The sequence below is a fragment of the Centropristis striata genome, chromosome 19, assembly GCF_030273125.1.
Source record: "Centropristis striata isolate RG_2023a ecotype Rhode Island chromosome 19, C.striata_1.0, whole genome shotgun sequence".
NCBI classification, from domain to species: domain Eukaryota; kingdom Metazoa; phylum Chordata; class Actinopteri; order Perciformes; family Serranidae; genus Centropristis; species Centropristis striata.
In genome coordinates, this window is record NC_081535.1 from 14,025,599 (window position 1) to 14,045,401 (window position 19,803).

At 37.6% G+C, this 19,803-nt stretch overlaps 1 protein-coding gene across 1 annotated transcript; it reads left to right on the top strand.

Annotated features, from left to right (window-relative positions):
- Positions 1–659: 659 nt before the first annotated feature.
- On the top strand, positions 660–16,981 carry opn4xa (opsin 4xa). The gene is made up of 10 exons (XM_059357948.1): positions 660–800; positions 4,684–4,819; positions 11,605–11,738; positions 12,142–12,345; positions 12,464–12,635; positions 13,996–14,157; positions 14,408–14,515; positions 14,600–14,774; positions 16,668–16,816; positions 16,914–16,981. Exons 2-10 carry the CDS (start codon positions 4,686–4,688, stop codon positions 16,939–16,941), a joined length of 1,266 nt encoding a protein of 421 aa, XP_059213931.1. The 5' UTR covers positions 660–800; positions 4,684–4,685; the 3' UTR covers positions 16,942–16,981.
- Positions 16,982–19,803: the final 2,822 nt, after the last annotated feature.

Here is a 19,803-nt window from a genome sequence, read left to right on the forward strand (position 1 = left end):
GAGTGCTTTTTTTCAAGATACACCTTACACAAGGATGAGCAGTGAACAAGTCTGATACCGTGTAAAAGCTTTGCTGCTTTACAGAACCATAAGATTTCTCTTTGCAATTCTCAGAGCACCCAATGGGAAGTCATTTTCTCTGTCCGCTATGACATATGTGTGTGCCACTGCCAATTAGAATCAGACACAATGCTTATAATCACTACCTTGCAGAACATGCACATTTATTTTGATTCATTAGGGTTTGAATTCCAGTGGTGCAACATGCATTTAGTGTGTCAAAATGTTTCTAAAGAAGCACATTCTAAAGTACTTACAACAGTTCAGATTTTACAGTTTTCAGCTGAAATGTCTTTAATATGATCCGACCAGCCTCTTACCACCTTCCCACACAAACAACACGCACGTCCTCATGCACGCACACACACCACACACTGGCTTGATCGATGCATTATGCCATGTGAGAGCTGTGTGTGATGGGCAGCCAGCAGGGGGATGGGTCAATGCATTATTGCTGCTCGCTTTCTGTGTCTTCCTGTGTATTCTCATATTCTCTCAAGCACTGGGAGCAGCAGCTTACTGTTGCTGCAGTTTGTATGAGAGAATCTGACTCTAACTTGGGGATTGGAGAAGCAGTCACCGGCCATTTAAACCTTCAGCGTGGTGGATTTTTCACAAGAAATTATTTTTACATGCTGTCATTACATGCTGCTGAACAGAGTCTCTGATCTTCTTTGCCAGTCCAGTATAAACACAGAGGTGCCCTGAAGAGGAGAAGGGGCTTCTGCTCTCTGAATGAGGTAAAGTAACACTTTTTCTTTTAATGCATGGACTTGATATTTGAATCGCTGTCTTAGTTTGCAAAACAAATCATACTTTTTTTCATGCAATTTGAAGCAAACTTTCAGTTGTTCAAGAATGTTTTATTTTAGTTGTTGTATATTGAGTTGTTTTAAACTATGCATTATCAAAAAAGAAAGAAAAAAAATGTAGTTTTCTTGCAGAGAATTTTTTTTTGTTTCAGCTTGCCTGTTGTGCCAGGTTCATGTGAATGTCTTGGGGGATATTCCATTGATTTCTTAATGATCACTTATTTTCATCTCTTATTTTGTTAAATTGCCACAGATTCTATCATTGATCAAATAGTTGTGCAGAAATCAATAGATCAATACTTAAATTTACCCCCAACCTGGCCATATGAAGCTTACCAGTACGTTAATATGTGATTTTTAAATTGAATTGGATCACAGCTATGCAGAGTAACTTCAACGAAAAATTGACATTTCTTTTAAAATGGATTTTCTCTAAGGACAACACTTGTTGATTCCAGCTACGCTCCATGTAATGCTTGTGCATTTGTCAACTATTTTCTGAAAGATCTGTAGTTATCAATACAATATTGCTTTAAAACCTTATTTCAATATCCTCTTAAGGGAAAAAAATTGACTTAAAAGTACATGACATGAGAGCTTACTCATCTTTATTGATCCATTTGCTCTCCATGAACACGGACTTCGTATTAGTAATTTCTGAATGAACACGAACACATTCGTCACATCCATCCCCATAAAGAGAGCATTTCACCTTTGGTTTTGATTTAGGGCAATAAAGTGCTAAAGCCTTCCATATGAAACAATACTTTGATGTCTAATGAGAGAAGGAAGTACAGTAAGAAGGCTCCTCTGACGCACAAAGCTTCACTGAGCACAGCAAGAGCTCCCTGTTTAGATCTGACACCCTGCATGCCTATGTGCACCCATTGTGCTGTAATATAAATGTCTATGTCATTCATCTTTAACACCGTAAGAGAAAAAACGCTGCACTATCAACACAACATTTTAGGCAGAGCAACATGCGAAGGCATTATTATGTACATGTATTATAAATCAGATCTGCTGCTGCTCTGCTGGATTAAGCACAGTACCATCATTCAGCATTGCATCGCACACTTTGAGTCAACATCAGACATGATGTATAACATGTTCATGCCAAACAAATTATTAATGCGCTACATGACAGATGTTTCACAGCATTTTCTTCAGAGAACAGTGTGCTGCACTGGAACTTAAATCCTTTCTATAATGCAGATCAGAGGCAGACAGGAAGGGCACATATAGGATGATAAATGCTGTTAATATTGCGTGACTCAGTGTGCACTCTGATTCTGATTCCATCACATTAACAAAACATAAAGATCGTGTTATAATCACTGCCGCAGCTCAGCATGGCCCGTGGTACAGCATGTGGAAGTCCATACAGCCCTTTTCATTATCAGAATGCCTTGAGTTAATCACCTTTATGATAAATATTTCTCAGTCATAAACAGCAGCACTCATTAGACACCTTTTACAGATTAAAAAAGGTCATATCGGCATCCATTTTTAAATGCTATCCTGCCTTATTAGAGTTGATGGCAAAAAGTGATCTTTGCTCATTTGTTGGCTAGATTGTTGGCCTCTGTAGAAGCATATTGTAGCTGTCCTAAAAATTACCTCATAAAAACAGTCAAAGCCAATCAGCCAAGTAAGACAGAGGTTTTCACCCTCTGATGAGACAGACCATGGCTGCTTCACTGCTCTTTAACTCTGATAGGGATTAACACCTTGCCAACCAATACGGTTTTGAGAGGGTTAATGATTGTTATTAAGACACAGTGACTGTCTTAATCCTTATATTCTACTATATGTAATAGTTATATTAGATGTCATTAATTACTAAAAAATGGCCTAATCTGTCATGTGAAGTCAGTAAAAGGTGAACTGGAAGACCTCAGTGGGGACTTCAGTCCAGAAAAGTAATGAAGTGAAAGTTTAGGTTGGAACAGGGATGAGTTTTGTATGGAGAAAAGAGAATTTCGAACCAAACATCTTGCAGTGGAGTTACAGTCTTAATGGTGTGTTCACTCAAAATGCACAACAAATATAAAATCGTGGTAGACAGTAGATTGCCTGTTTGAGCAAGGTGACATTTTTCAACTTGAGTGAAAAATTTGTTTGATTCTGAATCGCTAATGCCTAATCAGCGTAAAGATTCTCCTGCAAAGTTGTTTACTTATCGCCCTGCAGACAGACCTGACAAAACATGAATTCACACCTTTTCCAAATTGGCGTCATGATGCAATTATATCTGCATGGTTTTCAACCATAGAATACAATTAAATACACAGCAAATTGAGTTTATTTTAGGTTTAAACTGCTGTAGTAGCAGTCAACCAGACACAGAACAAGGTGGTGTAATTCTCTGAGCTGTTCGCACCTTCAGATGTTATGAGCCCAGACATGATGGTGTTTGGCTTTTTGACATATATTTCACAACAGGTACAAAGCAGCATAGTGGTTATTTTATGGTTGATGACTGAAAGAGATGCCAATGGGTTGTTTTTTTTTTTTACATTAGCACGTCTAGCACAACTAACGCGAATAAACACAAATGATACTGCAGTCAAGCTTGTGCTAAGACTAAAGGGGAAAATTTGCTTTACTTTTGGTGTGAACGCAGCATTAGAGCACAATTTCTCTTCTAACTGAAGAATGTACACATAAAGAAGCTCTAGCCTCTTATTTTTGATAATGATTTTACAAATAACTGTGCAGGCTGAAAATAAATCACACAATCAGTGAAATTATGAATAACCTAAACAAAATAAAATGAAGCAAAATCTAAATATCTATTTTTACTTTTCATCTCCACCTCAGCATATCACCCTTGGATCCCTGTAAAATACACGTACACTTGGTCTGTATGCATGTTGTGCACACACTCTCACCCCACACTGTCATTTTTCAGATACGTGCAGGGAATATTGCATGGTTTTTGTGCATAGGCATGGTTTATGCATCTGGCCCCTGCTGCGTCAACCTACAGACTGACATTGGCATCCATAGAGCCACTCCACAGCCAAGTTTAAGGCTTTCAGCTCTGTTTTGTGTGATAGTAGTGTGGAAGTTTCCCATATACAGCATGAAAGTCAGACAACATAGACAGCCTGTAATGTCCAACCAACCAAACGGACATATTGTTGAACAGTACAGACTTTTCCTCAGAACCAATAGACACACTCTCCACTTCCAACCTCAAACACACAAAATTTCCTGTTTTGAAGTTCACAGTTCAATCTCAAAACATCAACAGTGAGCTGAGGGAGGAAATGTGGGGATTTCCTACAGGGAAATAGTGATTAATCTCAAAATGTTAGCATTGAACTGGTACATTTCTAAAGAATAAAAGCAAAATTAGAATGGCACTGGTGCATTCAATGCATCATACATAATTTCCTGAGTTGGGAAGTCATTCTTTAGACTTTGGTGGAACAAAAACAATGGTTAAAAAATGCAATGTAGCCTATATAAACTATTACAAAACGTAATATTTAAACTAACACAAAGAAACCTCAACCTAGACAGTGTTAGGTGGGCCAAACTGACTTGGCCTAATAAAATGGTGACATTAAAGAACAGTAACTGAATAAAACTGTTACAGACACATGCTGTATGCCATCATGCCTTATTTCATATTCTTGCCCCCCAGACATTTCACTTGCTGATCATGATAAGAACTCTTACGTAAGGCTCGAAAGTTTAGTGGGTCAGAGGGATGTAAAGGAATATAGAAGTCACTGGGACACGCTTTAGGCTACATGAAGATAAACACTTTAATGCTGACATCTGCGTGTGTGTGTCACAGAAATGGACGGTGAACATGGATGGTATCGGCAGGTGGACGTCCAGGCCCACGCTCATTACATTGTTGCCTTCTTTGTCTTGGTGATTGGAACGGTGGGCGTTACTGGGAATGCCTTGGTCATGTATGCCTTTTTCTGGTAAGTATTCTGGAGACAGCAAAGCATGTCGTAAACTCCTTTTTAACCTTTGTAATGTTTGTGAAATCTGGAAGAAGCAACGTTCCAAATCATTAAAGTCAGTGATAATGTTTTCTTTATCCATGATCATTTCATAATTGTTCTAACATTAAGATTCTATGCAAAGCCTTATTTTGACTATGTCTCCCATGACTTTAATCAATCCTTAGACCTCTGGACTCTATATACCATTCTGCTTTTAGATTTGTTACTGCTGATGCCTACAACACTCATCTCTGTATCTTATACCATAAAGTGGGCTGGCCTTCTCTGGCAAACAGGCGAAATAAACATTGGTACCTATTTATATTTAAGGCCATTACCGGGAAAGTACCTCCATACTTAACAAGTCTTCTTGACTGGAACCATGGACACCATATGACACGATCAAACGACTGGTTTACTCTCACAGTTCCCCATGTGCAGACTGAACTTGGAAAGTCAGCCTTTTGTTTTAATGCCCCCGCAACTTCAACTTACACTGAGGATCAATACACCCATAACATTTTTTCAATTTCATGGCTTGATTGCAGACTTTCCTAAAACTGTCTGCAACTGTTTTTAGCTTAGGTCATTTTAAACAGCATTTTTACTTATTAATTTATCTTGTCTGTTATCTGTATTTTGAATTTGTAGTTCTGTACTGTCTGTAAATGTACTCACCGTCACTGTAAATGAGGGAAACCTCTGTGCCTTACAAGTTTAAATAGTGTGTATGTATACTTTGAGCTGGGTTACTCTGGGAAGTCAAAAACAGATGGAATTAATGTTTATGATTTTCAGGAAAGCAACATATAAACAGGACCAGGCATGCTGCATAATGCTCAAGTGCTGCTGACCTGCTGCTTGCATGACACACCCAGTGCAGACTTTGATTTATTCTCTGATATTTCCTGGCAAATACGTACATCCTCATATGAATTTGTTTGTAAGGCACAGAATAAGTATTCATTACAAAAAAAAGAGGATTTTTTTAACATTGGTCACTTTTTTATTTTATTTAAAGGGACAGTTCACACCAAGTTCAAAGTTATATATTTTTTCCCTTATCTGTATTTTTATTATTATAACCTTTATTTAACCAGGAAAATCCGATTGAGATTAAGAACCTCTTTTTCAAGGGAGACCTGGCCAAGATACGTAGCAGCAAATACAAAACAGAGTTACAAAATTACAAAGTTAAAACACAATCCAAGGACAAACAAAAAAGCAAAAAAAGATTAAATTTACAAGCAGATTATGAAAAGCACGTACATATTGTAGAGTTGGCTTCAAGTACTCTTAGTTTAGATTTAAAAGCACTCAATGAAATTATCTCTGTTTGTTTCCAGTCATTCTGCAACTTATTCCAGAGTCGACAAAAGCCCCTTTACCCAATTCAGTACGGGCACATGGAACAGAGAGCAATAAAAGATCTTGAGAACGGAAAGAATAAGGACAACTATAACTATAACTATTTATCAAAAAGATTATTTAATAGTTCAGTGAAAATGTAAATGTTCTAAATAACATTTACTCATCATTGATTAAAGTTATCCATCATTTAAAGCCATCCTTAAAATAAAACGCTCAAGTGAAAACTGTAATTGAGGCTCATCATGAAAACAAAATAGTCACAAAGTTAAAGATGAATTAAGATGACTAGAAGTCAAGACAACTAACCAATGACTAATGACAAAAGAAGTTAAAAACAACAAGTTCTCTGTAACAGTGACTAAACATCCAGATATTTTTATTTGACTGAAAGTTTCCCCAATAAGGAGAAGTTAACATTCCTATTGGCAGAATGATGGCAGTTTAATCAGCAAGTATGGTATGATGCGTCTATATTTGGCATTGCAACAAGTCTCAATTAAAAAATTTTTGTCACATTTTTGCACATGAACTGGTCTTAGAAACAATTTCTGCGTAGTTGGCACAGTGCTCTAATGTTCAAGCTCTGCGGGAACTGAAAAACATGTGACTTCACAGAAGTTGCTTTGTTAATCAGAAAACATCACCATTAAAAAGTTCCTTCGGTGGCATTTTACCAGAGGTGGAGGAAGTCTTAAGATCTTCTTATTGATAAAATTATTTGGCAGTGTCTCACTTTAAAAATAGTCACAATTACAAGTCCTGCATTCAAGTATTCTCAACAAAATGTACTTAATGTATTCAAAGTAAAAGTCACTGTTATGGTCAAAGTGAAAAACACTTCAGTATTTCAATAATAATAATAATGTACAATATTACATTATCAAGTAGCACATTTTATACATCTGACTGGATTATGATATAATTGATCTGTAATATATTTAATGTAATATATTAATCAGTTTAATATAATAACTAGTGAGAACTAAAAGTTATACACCAGTACTTATTTTTAGAGCAAAACAAGCCCAATGTTAACACTGAAAGCAGTTCATGTGACGTTCTTTCAACCCTGCACAGTGCACTCTGCACTCTGTTTTGGCATTGCAGTGATTTAGGGCACTGAACGGAGGAAACAGTGTGTTCTTCCATTGAAAAACACAGATGTCACAAGCACAGGCAGAGAGGTCTTCACACCAGCCTGCAGGCATTCAATAGCAGGAAGCTAACTGTATTAGTTAAATCAATTCAGACACTCAATAATTCAGCCAGCCTAACTCTTATTTACATAGAGTTGGCACTGTTCTAATGTACAACATAAAGAGGGTAAGCATGCTTCAATAACAATGCTGCAGTGAATTAACTGTTATGTGGGTATAAATCCTTTCTTCTTCTTTTTTTAAAAATTGCTTTGACTTCCAGTGACATGCATGATGATAACTTAAAACAAATCTCCCCTGTTGCATTATTTTCCATCCAAAAAGCTATGGAAACATTTGAATTAAAATTAAAAGGTAATTTCATAAAAGTAGGGCCAGCAGCCAAATTGTGTACCGGCAATATCTTGGTCTTTGTTAACACGAATGCCCATGCCAGTAGAAAAAATGTAAATGCAAATTGCATTATTGAATTTTAACTGAACTTTTGAGCCAATGAATGCATATCTATGTTAAAATTAAAATGCTATTGTAAACTAAACTGCCTTGAATTGATCTGGATAATATTTTCATTTTAGATTACATTTGAAATGTAATTTAGTCCACTAAATATTTGAATAAAAAAGCAAACCATGATAGAACTGTCTCACTTTTGTGTTATGATGTTTTGTCTGACCTGTCTGACTGATACACATACTAAACAACCATTCAGCTATTTAAATTATCATATCATAGCTATTTTTTTAGATTTAAAACACATCACACCAAAACACAACCAAAAACTCTAAAATGTAGTTAAAAGAAGTGCCTCTACAGTCAATATAGCGTTTATACTACAGTATAAGCACTATAGCCACTCCTGGGTATATCACTGAATGCAGTGAAGGATTAGGTGTGAGATAAAATCTCGGCCTGACATGTTTTCTGCATTAAGGTCCAACCTCCAGTGACCCACATCTATCTCAAATGCTGCATCACTCGGTCTCCACTCCAGTCACACTTTAGTACAAACCCACTCACCTGCATGTAAACACAAAAATACACTCCAACTCATCTGTCAGTGGAATATCTTCTCTTCATACAGTCAGTGGTGCAAAACAAGGAGGACAATGCAGATATTTTTAACAATAAACTGAGCTCATATAACGACTGAAGTAAATATTCAGTTATTGTTCAATATGAACACTGGTCTAAGGTTCCATACCAAGGAAACATATGATATCATTGTTTTCACGAGTTGGAATACATATTCATCCACCATCTGTGTCCCTATACCTTTTATGTCACAGTAAATAGATATAATGTAAGAAATGTGAGCGTAACATGCTCGCTGACACAGATTACATCGACTTTTTATAGATGAAAGGCATCAAAGGTCTTTGTCTGCAACAAAGGCGTTAGCTGTGATTTCTACAAACTGTTGCCAAAAATTCATCTGAGGTGTGTATGTGTGTGTGTGCAGAGAGCTATGGCATGCTAATAGAAGGTTAACAAGTACACACACCATTACCATGCATAATAACATGAACATCTGTGCCAACTCGCAGCCTTAGAAAAAGCACTGGCAACATCTCACATAGACCGCTTGGCTCGTTATTGTCCATTAAACTTTGCATGTGCACGTTGTGAGATTGTGATAATTGCCCAGGAGGAATAGATCTTATGTGCAATTGTTTCGGCTGCATATTGTGGAGAAGAGGAAGAGCAATGTTACACGGATAAATCTGATGTGATCTTGCAGTGCAATTCAACCTTTTTCTTGGTATTTTAGTTACTTCCTTGCCTCAATTAACAGTTTGCTGTGTTGTCCTGGGATTTACCTTGCAGTATGGGCAGATAGTTAGTGTCCATTTGAGTGAGACACATAGACATATAGAAATCCTTTAGCTGTTAACTGCACCCTTTCAGGAGGTGCAGAGGCTTGTGCTGGAGTCTCGATGGATATACTGTCAATACTGATTGTATGGCTATCCTTGAGTCTTTGAGCTTCTGTTGTTTCTTTGCTCTCCTAAAGCAATACATCTTTATTTGAAGGTCATTTATAATTGGATTTCTCTAGGGATGGAGTTAACTGACTCTTTTTCATCACAGCTGCAAACACAGAAAGAAAGTTGCTGTCACTTCCTAGACTAACTAAAGGTTTTCTTGCCACAGTGACCAACAAGGGAGTCCACTGAATCCAATAGTATTGCACATACATTTGTGTCCCTCCATTTAATTTGCACAGGACAGTATTGGTGTGATCACTTCTGATCTTATGATTCTTCTGGTAAGAGTCGCATTTTCTGTCAATATTAAGATACTATTATTGAAAGTGGGTGTGTGGGTGTGGTGTTGTTATTGATTTCCATGGTGAGGGAGGTGAAGTACATTTCAAAAGGATGAGGATTTCAGAGTTATTAGATTGATTGCATTGAAGGTATGAATCCCCGTCCCTCTACATGTCTTTGCACTGCTGTGGGGAAAAGTAATTTAAAAAGCAACCTTTCAAAACAACAAGGCTCTCATTGTAATAAACCTCAATCTGGATTTTAATTCACATCCAAAAAATGTAATATACATTTTAAAGGTACTATGCGTAATTTAAAAAAAAAAAACTTTGTTATTAATGACACAGATGGATATAGGAATGAGAATAAGTAATCAATAATTGATTATTGGTAGTAAAGAATTTGGTTAACCATGTGGAATTTTTAATTGATCTGTGTATTTTTTTAAATTTTAATTTGATCTATGACTGGGTATCAGTACTCACTGAACTGAAACACCGCCGAGTGTTCAGTTCTGCGGCTATACGTCAATAAGCCAATGAGCTGAGAATTAAGTTGGATAAAGCTACAGTTTGGGAACTGAAAGTTGCATAAAAATTATAATACACACAGAAATACAAGAGTATTAATTTGGGCAAAACTAGCTTACTGTATCAAACCTTGTTAACATGAATTACTAAGATTACTTTTATCCAAAACTCATTCAAACACAAAACACACTTAAATATGCAAGATTACTGTGAAAACTAACGTCATCCCTCTTCGGGGGCTAAAACATAAAACATTAAACTCCTTGACGTTATCTTTACACTTTAACCCCACTTGAATTAGTGTTACGATCGACAGGAAGTCTCTTTTAATCCTTTCAAAATAAAAGTTATTATTTAACATTATGAAAACAGGCTTTTGCATTGTACTGTATATATATATATATATATATATATATATATATATTTTTTTTTTTTATTTATTTTTTTTTGCCCATGTATGCATGTTTTTATACATACTGGAGTTTGTATAAAAACATAGCGATTAGCACAGATGGAATTTTGATTTCAGAGGTGGGGGGGACACAAGTATCTTTAATAAAACTCAAACAATTTCAGTTCACTGTGTTTTCTAGTAGTTCTTCTAGTTTTCTATTGTTACTGTTAAGTTTACTGTTACGTTTTTGGTTTGACCTTTTGTAAATCATGTAGCCTCCAGCCTCTCCTCCTCCATCTCCTCCAACTTGTCGTCCTACCTCCTCCAGCCACTTCTCCTGTATCTCCTTCTGCATCTCTAGTACTATCCGTCACCTGACAGAAATAGATTGATGCATCACATGAACATTGTAAGAATTTGCGGTGTGACAGTCATAAATTTAAATTTTATGGTTATAGAGGAAAAAACTTAAGTTTCACAATTATCATGAGTATGGATCTATAAAATCACATTTGTAATCTGAGGCTTAAGCTTGAGCGTCCGTGGCGATAAGCGATTGATTGATTGATTGATTAATTGATGAATTGAACGTTAACGTAATAGATGCTGGAGTTGGCAGGTTTCTTCCAAACGCCATCCCTTGTTGGCCAGCAGTCAGCATCCTGTTGCATGCTCACACTTCATAGGTGCAAGCAAGCATCCTGAGCATTAGCCAAACAGGGACACAGACCTACATGAGACTAATACATAAATTAGTATCATGGCTCATGTTAGCTAGTAAAGTATTTCAGCAAGCTAGTCAAGATTTGCATCTACTGCGATAGTATTGCTGGGGATAATGTTAGAGAGCAAGCTATGGACACAACATAAAAAATTTTATTGTGTTGAAAAGCAATGTTTGTACTGTAGATCTTCAGTCTTATGATAACTTGTGAACTTAAGAAATAATTCTGGAAAAATATTTTGTGTAATATTGTGACAACATTGCTTTGAATTGAGCTTTGATTGCTTTGGGATATTGATCAATTTTCATGTGTTTCAGTAACAAGAAGCTACGGACTGCCCCAAACTTTTTCATCATGAACCTTGCCATCAGTGACTTCCTCATGGCCATTACACAGTCACCCATCTTCTTTGTAAACTCCCTCTACAAGGGCTGGATATTTGGTGAAACAGGTATTTCAATACAGTGTGCTCTATAAATTCAGCTACATCCTTTATGTATCTATTTAATGTATGTATGGCGCTATGCATGAGATAAAGTGTAGATTTATGGTGTCTATATGTTATGGGTTTTTTTTTAAGTGTATTAAAAAAATGTGTGTTATGTTAGAATCTGTGGCTGCTGTTATGAGAAATGTATGCAAATGGTAAAACGGATAATAGTATTTACATATTGTGGCATTTAGTCTTTGACCCGAATAAACTTTGAATCTGAAACCCAACATACGCTCATGGCTATAAGAATAGTGTGAATTACAACTAAATGATTGACATTCATGAACATAATGACTTATTTCATGTAACACAGTCTTCCAATCTTATTAATGAAACGCTTCTCTTCTCTTTTCCTCCACAGGCTGTAAAATGTACGCCTTCTGTGGGGCTTTATTTGGAATCACTTCCATGATAAACCTTCTGGCCATCTCTCTGGACCGCTACATTGTCATCACCAAGCCTCTGCAGGCCATACGGTGGACCTCCAAGAAGCGCACTTGTTTCGTTATTGCCCTGGTTTGGCTGTACTCACTAGCCTGGAGCCTTGCACCCCTTTTGGGGTGGAGTAAGTAACATATCCTCTTGATTCCTCACTCTTTTTTATTCAACTATGTTTATACTTCTAAACCTTACATTTCCTTCTTATCTGTCTTATCACTATTTTCCCTCTTTTTTTCATCCAGGTTCATACATACCAGAGGGCCTGATGACTTCATGCACATGGGACTATGTGACATCTACTCCAGCCAATAAAAGTTATACTTTGATGCTATGCTGCTTTGTATTCTTCATCCCGCTGGGGATTATATCCTATTGTTATCTGTGCATGTTCCTGGCAATCCGTCGTGCAAGCAGGTGAATGAATTACCCTAGGTAATGCACTAATCATGTTGGAAATACTTGAATTGCTGCCGTTTGAAGCATGTCTGCTTAATAACTGTATTAAACAGCACCATGCCATTGCAGTGCAGACTATAGCTCCCTTTGCTGTCAGATCAATATGTAAACAATCTGCAATCTGTTTCAGAAGAGGCTTGACATGTACTGCTGTGCAATTTGTTAAATTGAAACACAAGCATGCTGCATATTTTCATGGTGACTTCTGCATCTTTCTCTAGTGCTTCCCTTTTTCTAATTTATCTTTGTGCACGAGAGTAAACGTGTCTGTTGTTCAGATGCTGTCATTTCCTGCCTGTACACCTGAAGCATTCCCTGTGCTACTTCTGTAGCTGTCACTCACATTAATCCTGCAGCATATAACTGCAGCTTTTCCCATTTCAAGGGTAGTCGCCAAGACTTAATATGTCATAACAGGTTGACGTGTAGCGGTAGCACTCCTGCCTCACAGCAACAGGGTAACCGGTTCGACTCCAGCCTGTGCCTCTTCTGTGTGGAGTTTGCATGTTCTCCCTGTGTCAGTGTGGGTTGACTCTGGGTACTCCTGCTTCCTCCCACAGTCCAAAAACATGCAGCTTAGGTTTAATCGGTGACTCTGAATGTCTCCATGTGTCAGCCCTGTGATAGTCTGAAGACCTGTCCAGGGTGTACCCCGCCTCTAGCCCATTGTCAGCTGGGATCGGCTCCAGCCCCCTGCGACTCGAGTGTGGATAAGTGGTTAAGGATAATGAATAAATGAATGAATAAATATTTGTTAGGTCGCTATTCATTGTCCAATGAGGTAACACAATGGTTATTGAGCCTATGGCCCACTAATAATCCCTGTGAAGGTCACAACTCTGTAGGCCGTGTCCTTTAAATGAGTAGGTATCCCTCTAAGCATCTTTAGAATACTAGCCTGAAACTCTTTGCATGCTCTGTCAAATTATTCAACATCAGCTTCATCTATTTATTAATCATTATTTATCTTCTGTCCTGATGATGTGGAAAACTGGACTGTGTTTGCTGCCATTACAGCATTACAGGCGTCCCAACCCTCTTAATTTTGCCTTGGGGTGACAAGTAACAAGACAAATATTTAAATGAGAAAATAAGAAAAGTCAGATGTGCCCTGTGCATGTCGTCTGCCCAACCAATTGTTACATTGTCTGCTTTGCCATGCCTCAGTGTGTGTCCTGCAAACATAAGATTATAAAAACTGTCAGCCTGCAAACATTAAAGTGATTTTTTAATATGTTTTTATTTATTATAATTAAGCCTCTGAATAGATTTCTATATTAACTACAAAGCTCCTTTATTCCTCTCTCTGTCCTGACAGAGATGTAGAGAAGTTGGGCTATCAGGTGAGGAAGTCAACCCTGATCCAGCAGCAGTCCATCAAGACTGAATGGAAGCTCGCCAAGATTGCCTTTGTGGTCATCATAGTGTTTGTGCTTTCCTGGTCGCCCTATGCATGTGTCACCCTCATCGCCTGGGCTGGGTAAATATACAGTATGACCAGTAATTTGTTTTAGTCATCTAATTGCATTTGTTGTGTGTAGATATTTCAGCATAAAACATATAGAATGCTTGGTTGCACTGTGTAACATTTCAGCCATTAACCATGACCCATAATTCACCTCTTCTAGTACATCATTATATACGGCATGATGATGTGCGATGCAATAGTCTCAAGCTTCAGTTTCAGTATTATCACAGTTCTATTCTTTACAAATGCTTTACACCTGCAGATATGGAAGCATCCTCACTCCCTATTCCAAGGCTGTTCCTGCTGTTATAGCCAAGGCATCAGCCATCTACAACCCTTTTATCTACGCCATCATTCACTCTAAATACAGGTGAGTGCAGTCATCCAACTAATTATTAACCTAAGCTTGAAATGAATATAGAGGTTTTGCTGAGAGATCATTATTTTCTAACAGGGACACGATGGCAGAAAATATTCCCTGTCTACACTTCCTAGCCCAGGCCCCCAGGAGGAAGTGCATATCAGTGTCACACAGCGAGTCGTCGCTCAGAGACTCAGTGATGAGCAGACAGTCATCTGCCTCCAAAACCAAGTTTCACAGAGTTTCCTCCATGTCCACGTCAGACACAGTAAGTTTGTTAGAAGCAAATACAGGAAAGGTAGCAGCATCAGCGGTGCGCTAACACAAATCAATTGCAAAGAAAGCGATGGGTTCATTGAAGTGAAGTTATTTTCTGTGTTGGTTTTCAACCCTGTTTTATTATAGTTGCCTTCAGGCCAATGCAAGTCACAAGCTATCTTTGTGTTATGCAATTTGGATAATAATACTCTCTTTGCATAGGAACCATATTCATCTACAACATTAACTGTTCCATATTTCATGCCCAAGAAAGGCCTTGAAAAAAAAAAGAATCAAACAGCCATGCCAGCAGCTCTAGCTTTAAAATACTGGGTTTGTAAGATGTGCACATACCTTTGAAACTAAAGATAAAGAGCAGTATAATTGTTTTTAATGGATGTACTTACTAATAATTAACCATTACATTTTAATCCTTATTAAAAGAGGATGAGAAAGAGAGCTCAGACGTTCGCCAAGGCCATTCCCTATTACATAAAGTAAATCAAAATGAAAAAGTATTACTGTGCCAACTGAGTCGGATCCCCTTGGCCTTGTGCTACACCCTTGTTTAAGACTAGTTTAATTACACACATCTGGGTCGTATAGCTAGTCAATTATTGAATTGCACTGTGTGGGATCCCACCCATGTTGTTACAAAATGATTGACGTTCAGCCCCTCTCCAATGGTGCAAGAGCACAATGTCACTTGAGGAAAATATAAGGCGTGTTTCAACTGAGTACTTTTTGGAAAGTGGCTGAGTGTTTTGCCTATGGCCACTAGTCAGTACCCCTCGGCCTCTGTTCCCATACAGATACTTCTGTAACGGCTAACCAACGGAGTTCGAATGTGACGTAAATAGTTCTGCGACACTTACGTGATTATTCAGCAACAATTTTGACCGATGCTGACAACAGACCCACACGGATGTCTTATTCCTTTGTCCATCGTCTTCTCTTCTTTGGTTTCTTGTTCTCAAGTCTCTCGTCTCAGTCTGCTCTGCTTCTTTCTTTTAAAAATGGAGCTGAATGTTGTGGTTGTGTCGAGTTCTAGAGTTCTACTCACGTCATATCCCACCTCAACCCTAATCCAATCAGCGTCGACTAGTTAGTCGCACCTTAGTAGCGGCTCAGAAAGTACCCGCCCGAGGCAGGTACTTTCTGAGCTGCTACCTGAGTCGCTAACCGGTGAAGGTGGGTGGATCTTGGGCGAATCCTCTCTCCCAAGCTACACCCATATCAGCTAGTGATGTTCAATACCACCGATTTCCTTTCTGATCCAATACTGAGTAAAATTCAGGCTGGTATCGGTGATACCGATCCGATACCAATACTTTGTGCAAATACACCTAATGTGCCTGGTAAATCTAAAAAGAGTGTATTTCAAATGGCTTAAGAATGAATACAAGACATCAGAGTCACTTATTTAGCTATTTATTTTAAACTCAAAAGTATACGGACTCATTCACAATATAGCTTCTTTTCCGCTCCGCCATTGAATTACACACACACTGAGAGACAGAAGAGTGAGCAGCAGCGTGCCACTGTGCTTACGTATTAGGCCAGGCGGAAGAAAAAGTAGTTCAGTAGTGTGTCATTTAGACAAGATTGGAATAGTTTAGTTACTTTCCACCGTATTCCTCTTAATTATATACATTACCACAAATGACATATCAAAAGTATCGATATTTTCATTTGAGAATCGATTTTAGAGCATGCAGATCTGGTATCGGAAGTATCGATATTTCAGTATCGATCCGCACATCACTAACACCAGCTCACTAGAGGGAAAAGTACCTAATGGAAATGTGCCTATAGAAGCTTGAAACATGTTACGTTATTCATGCAAGTACATCAGTAAATTATTTCCTTGATTTGCATCTATTAATGTGCATATATCTTGTAGCAGGTTTGGAGTGATGTGGAGCTGGACCCTATCGACCAGATCCATTGTGTGAGGTACAGCTATTCCCTGGGAGCTCTGAAGGACAAAGAACACAAATCATTGACTAAGCAGATCAAGGAAACGGGAAGCCAAAGCCTGGAGCAGGTAGGGTAGGTGCTCATTATTCTATATCAGCACAATCATGTATCTTTAAATAGGGCTATGTCGTGTAGATTACGTTTATATTTGTTTAAAATTCTGTTCTAGATCAAAATCTCAGAGCAAGGCTCACTAAACAGATATGAACATACGCTAATGCCTGAGCCTGTCAGAGGAGATATGCCCCTGGTACCCGGGAAGGGAAGGGAAGAGAATCCTGAAAGTTGGAATGAAGAGAGGAAACATGTTGAAGATGGACAAAGAGAGACACAACAAGTTCAGGAGGAAAAAGATGAGAAGGAGCTACAGGTCCTTATCCAACCGGAATCTCTGGAAAATATTGTTTGTGTGCACTCCCAAGCAATCATCAGCCCTACCTCAAAGAAAGGACACCAGGACCCTGGCTATTGTGCAGAAAAAGAAAGCACACAAAGCAGACAGAGAGAACTGTTGCTCAATTTAAAGACTCTGGACAGTTCTGCTCAAGCATTTGAGTCTGTGCAAAGATTTCTAAGCTAAATGTTTGATATATTTATTTATCTATGTGGCTATGTGTGACTGTGACACAGCAGAGTAAACACGTTTGGTTGTTTTGTTCAAGAATGTTGAGGTGATTTTTAAAACAAGGTTTTCCCTCAAATGGTTAGCAATGCAGTGCAAACACATACGTTGTTTATAGGCTTTTGTGCGATCGTATACACACCTGTTTTCACTGAAAATCCTGTTCAGGCTTGATGTTCACATACAAAATAATGCTACCCTTTTTTTGTTGGAGGCACATCCTCTGCACTGTCAATGCTGTCACAGTGAAATAAAGAAAAACCTTAAAGGTATACTATGCAGGATTTTCCTTAAAAAATAATGTATAGATAGAGTATATAATTCCTCTCGGTACATTAAAAAATGGTACAATCAGAGTACATCACTCACTCACACAACACATCTGACAATGCAGAAACAGCAGTCTACAGTTTTTGCATAGTATACCTTTAAAAAAGGAGCCTAAACTTAAAATGACCTTTAAAAAAATATTATGCACTTTTGTCAAAAGAGCCAAGAATCAACCAAGAACAACTTACTAAAGACCAACCATATTTATTATCAACTTGTTGCAGAGGGACCAAAGTTCGTCTCTTTTTGAAGTGTTTCTTGACCATTTTCTGAGGAAGCAGATTTTATACATTTGTTTACTTTGTAACCAAGGCTATAGATCATTCTTAAATGGACACTTAAATGTACAATGTGCAATACGTCCTTATACATAAATGAAGTTATTGGTTGGTTGCCAATATATACGACTGTTCTATTTAATAAAAAAGTGAAACTGATGCAGTTATAAACATGTGGTCAGCTTTGTGAAACGGCACAACTTGGTTGATATTAGACAACAAAACTGGTTGGTTTGATTCAGGAAATCAGGGTTTGGTTCAAAATGAGTATTTCATGTAGTTATGCTATCTAGTTTCATTAAATGTGGGGTACATGACTTATGTTATGTACTAATATACTATGTCTGCACACTTCGCAAACAATGCTACGTATTTGATATAAAGCATTTTATTAACCAAAGTATGTCATGTTGATTTCAGCTGCCAGATGTAGCAAGTAATAAAGACACTTCAAACCCCAAACCCTGTATGTTAGGATTTTCTAATAAGAAATAAGGCTTCAAAAACAGTATTTCCACGACAGCAATCTTTTGCAATTTTGCACCTTTTTCGTCTTTGAATATAACATATTTTCTGCCCTTGATGCTACTGTAAAATATTAAACTAGAAGGGTCAACCATTGTGTGTATTTGTTGTGGGAAATAAACTTTTCATAAAGCTCTCAATATATTCTGCACCATCTTCTTTAAACTTGCAGATCATTCTGAAAAAATAGTATCCTGCAATTTCTTATAATATTACCACATCATGTTTCTTTCACTTTAATCAAGCCTAAAGGACTAATAATTCCGTTTCACCACTTCAGAGAAATGTCTTCATAACTTGCTGCAGCTATGAAATCACAACAGTTTATTTCCTTAATACACTGTTTGCCAGTGGTGCTGGGAAGCATTATGATCAACTTACACATAATTTGATATTTGTTATGAATGGAGTCTATGCATGCTTTTTTATACATGCATTATAGGCTTTCCACAAGTGTTAGTGCTATTAATTTGTCATGCATTAGAGTCTGCAGAACCAATATAGTATGTTGGTTTAATTCCTTTTTTTACCCACCAAATTCCATTTGTTTTCTAGTTGTTTGTGCATGCATTATAGAGCAGAAGGAGTAAAGAGAAAGGGATGACATCAACACTGCATTTTTAACCAATGCATGTGCTTTGTGAGTCACCACAATGACAGAAGTTCATTAATAATATGGGTATGTTGAATGTATGCTTATTAGCAGGGGATTGCTGTACTACATTACAATTCCTATTTCATTTTTACTTACATGTTCATGTAATTACACGGTACAGCAGCCGCCTCGAAGGATGAGTCCATTTATCTAGAGTGACACTTAAAGTGAGTTCTTCCTTCGAAGTGAAACACCCAGAAAACCTCCAGTTGAAATGTCTTTGAAGTTTAATTCCAAGATTTCCTGAGCGCTTTGCTTATCCAGTTATGTAAAGATGATTTAAAGGTATGTACTGCAGCCTTACATAAAGCACCAGTGCACTTCACTGGTTCAATTCAATTCACATTGCACAGGGGGATTTTGCTGCTGGGCTTCCCATTAGTTTATAACCATGTATTGACATGACACACATGTAGCTGAGAGAAAGCCGAGCTGAAGCCATGCAGCAGAATACAAACATCTAGCTTCACTAGCTGGCTTCAGTTAATCTGTAGGATGTGTCACACCTTTTGGCATGTATCATAAATCAGTGTATATTTATTTAACATTTATCACAGGGAAAAAATAAAACATGCAGCCATGTGATTTCTTGGAATGCCTTGATTCCTAAAATAGCACTGTGATTAAATGTGTAACAAAATACTGTACA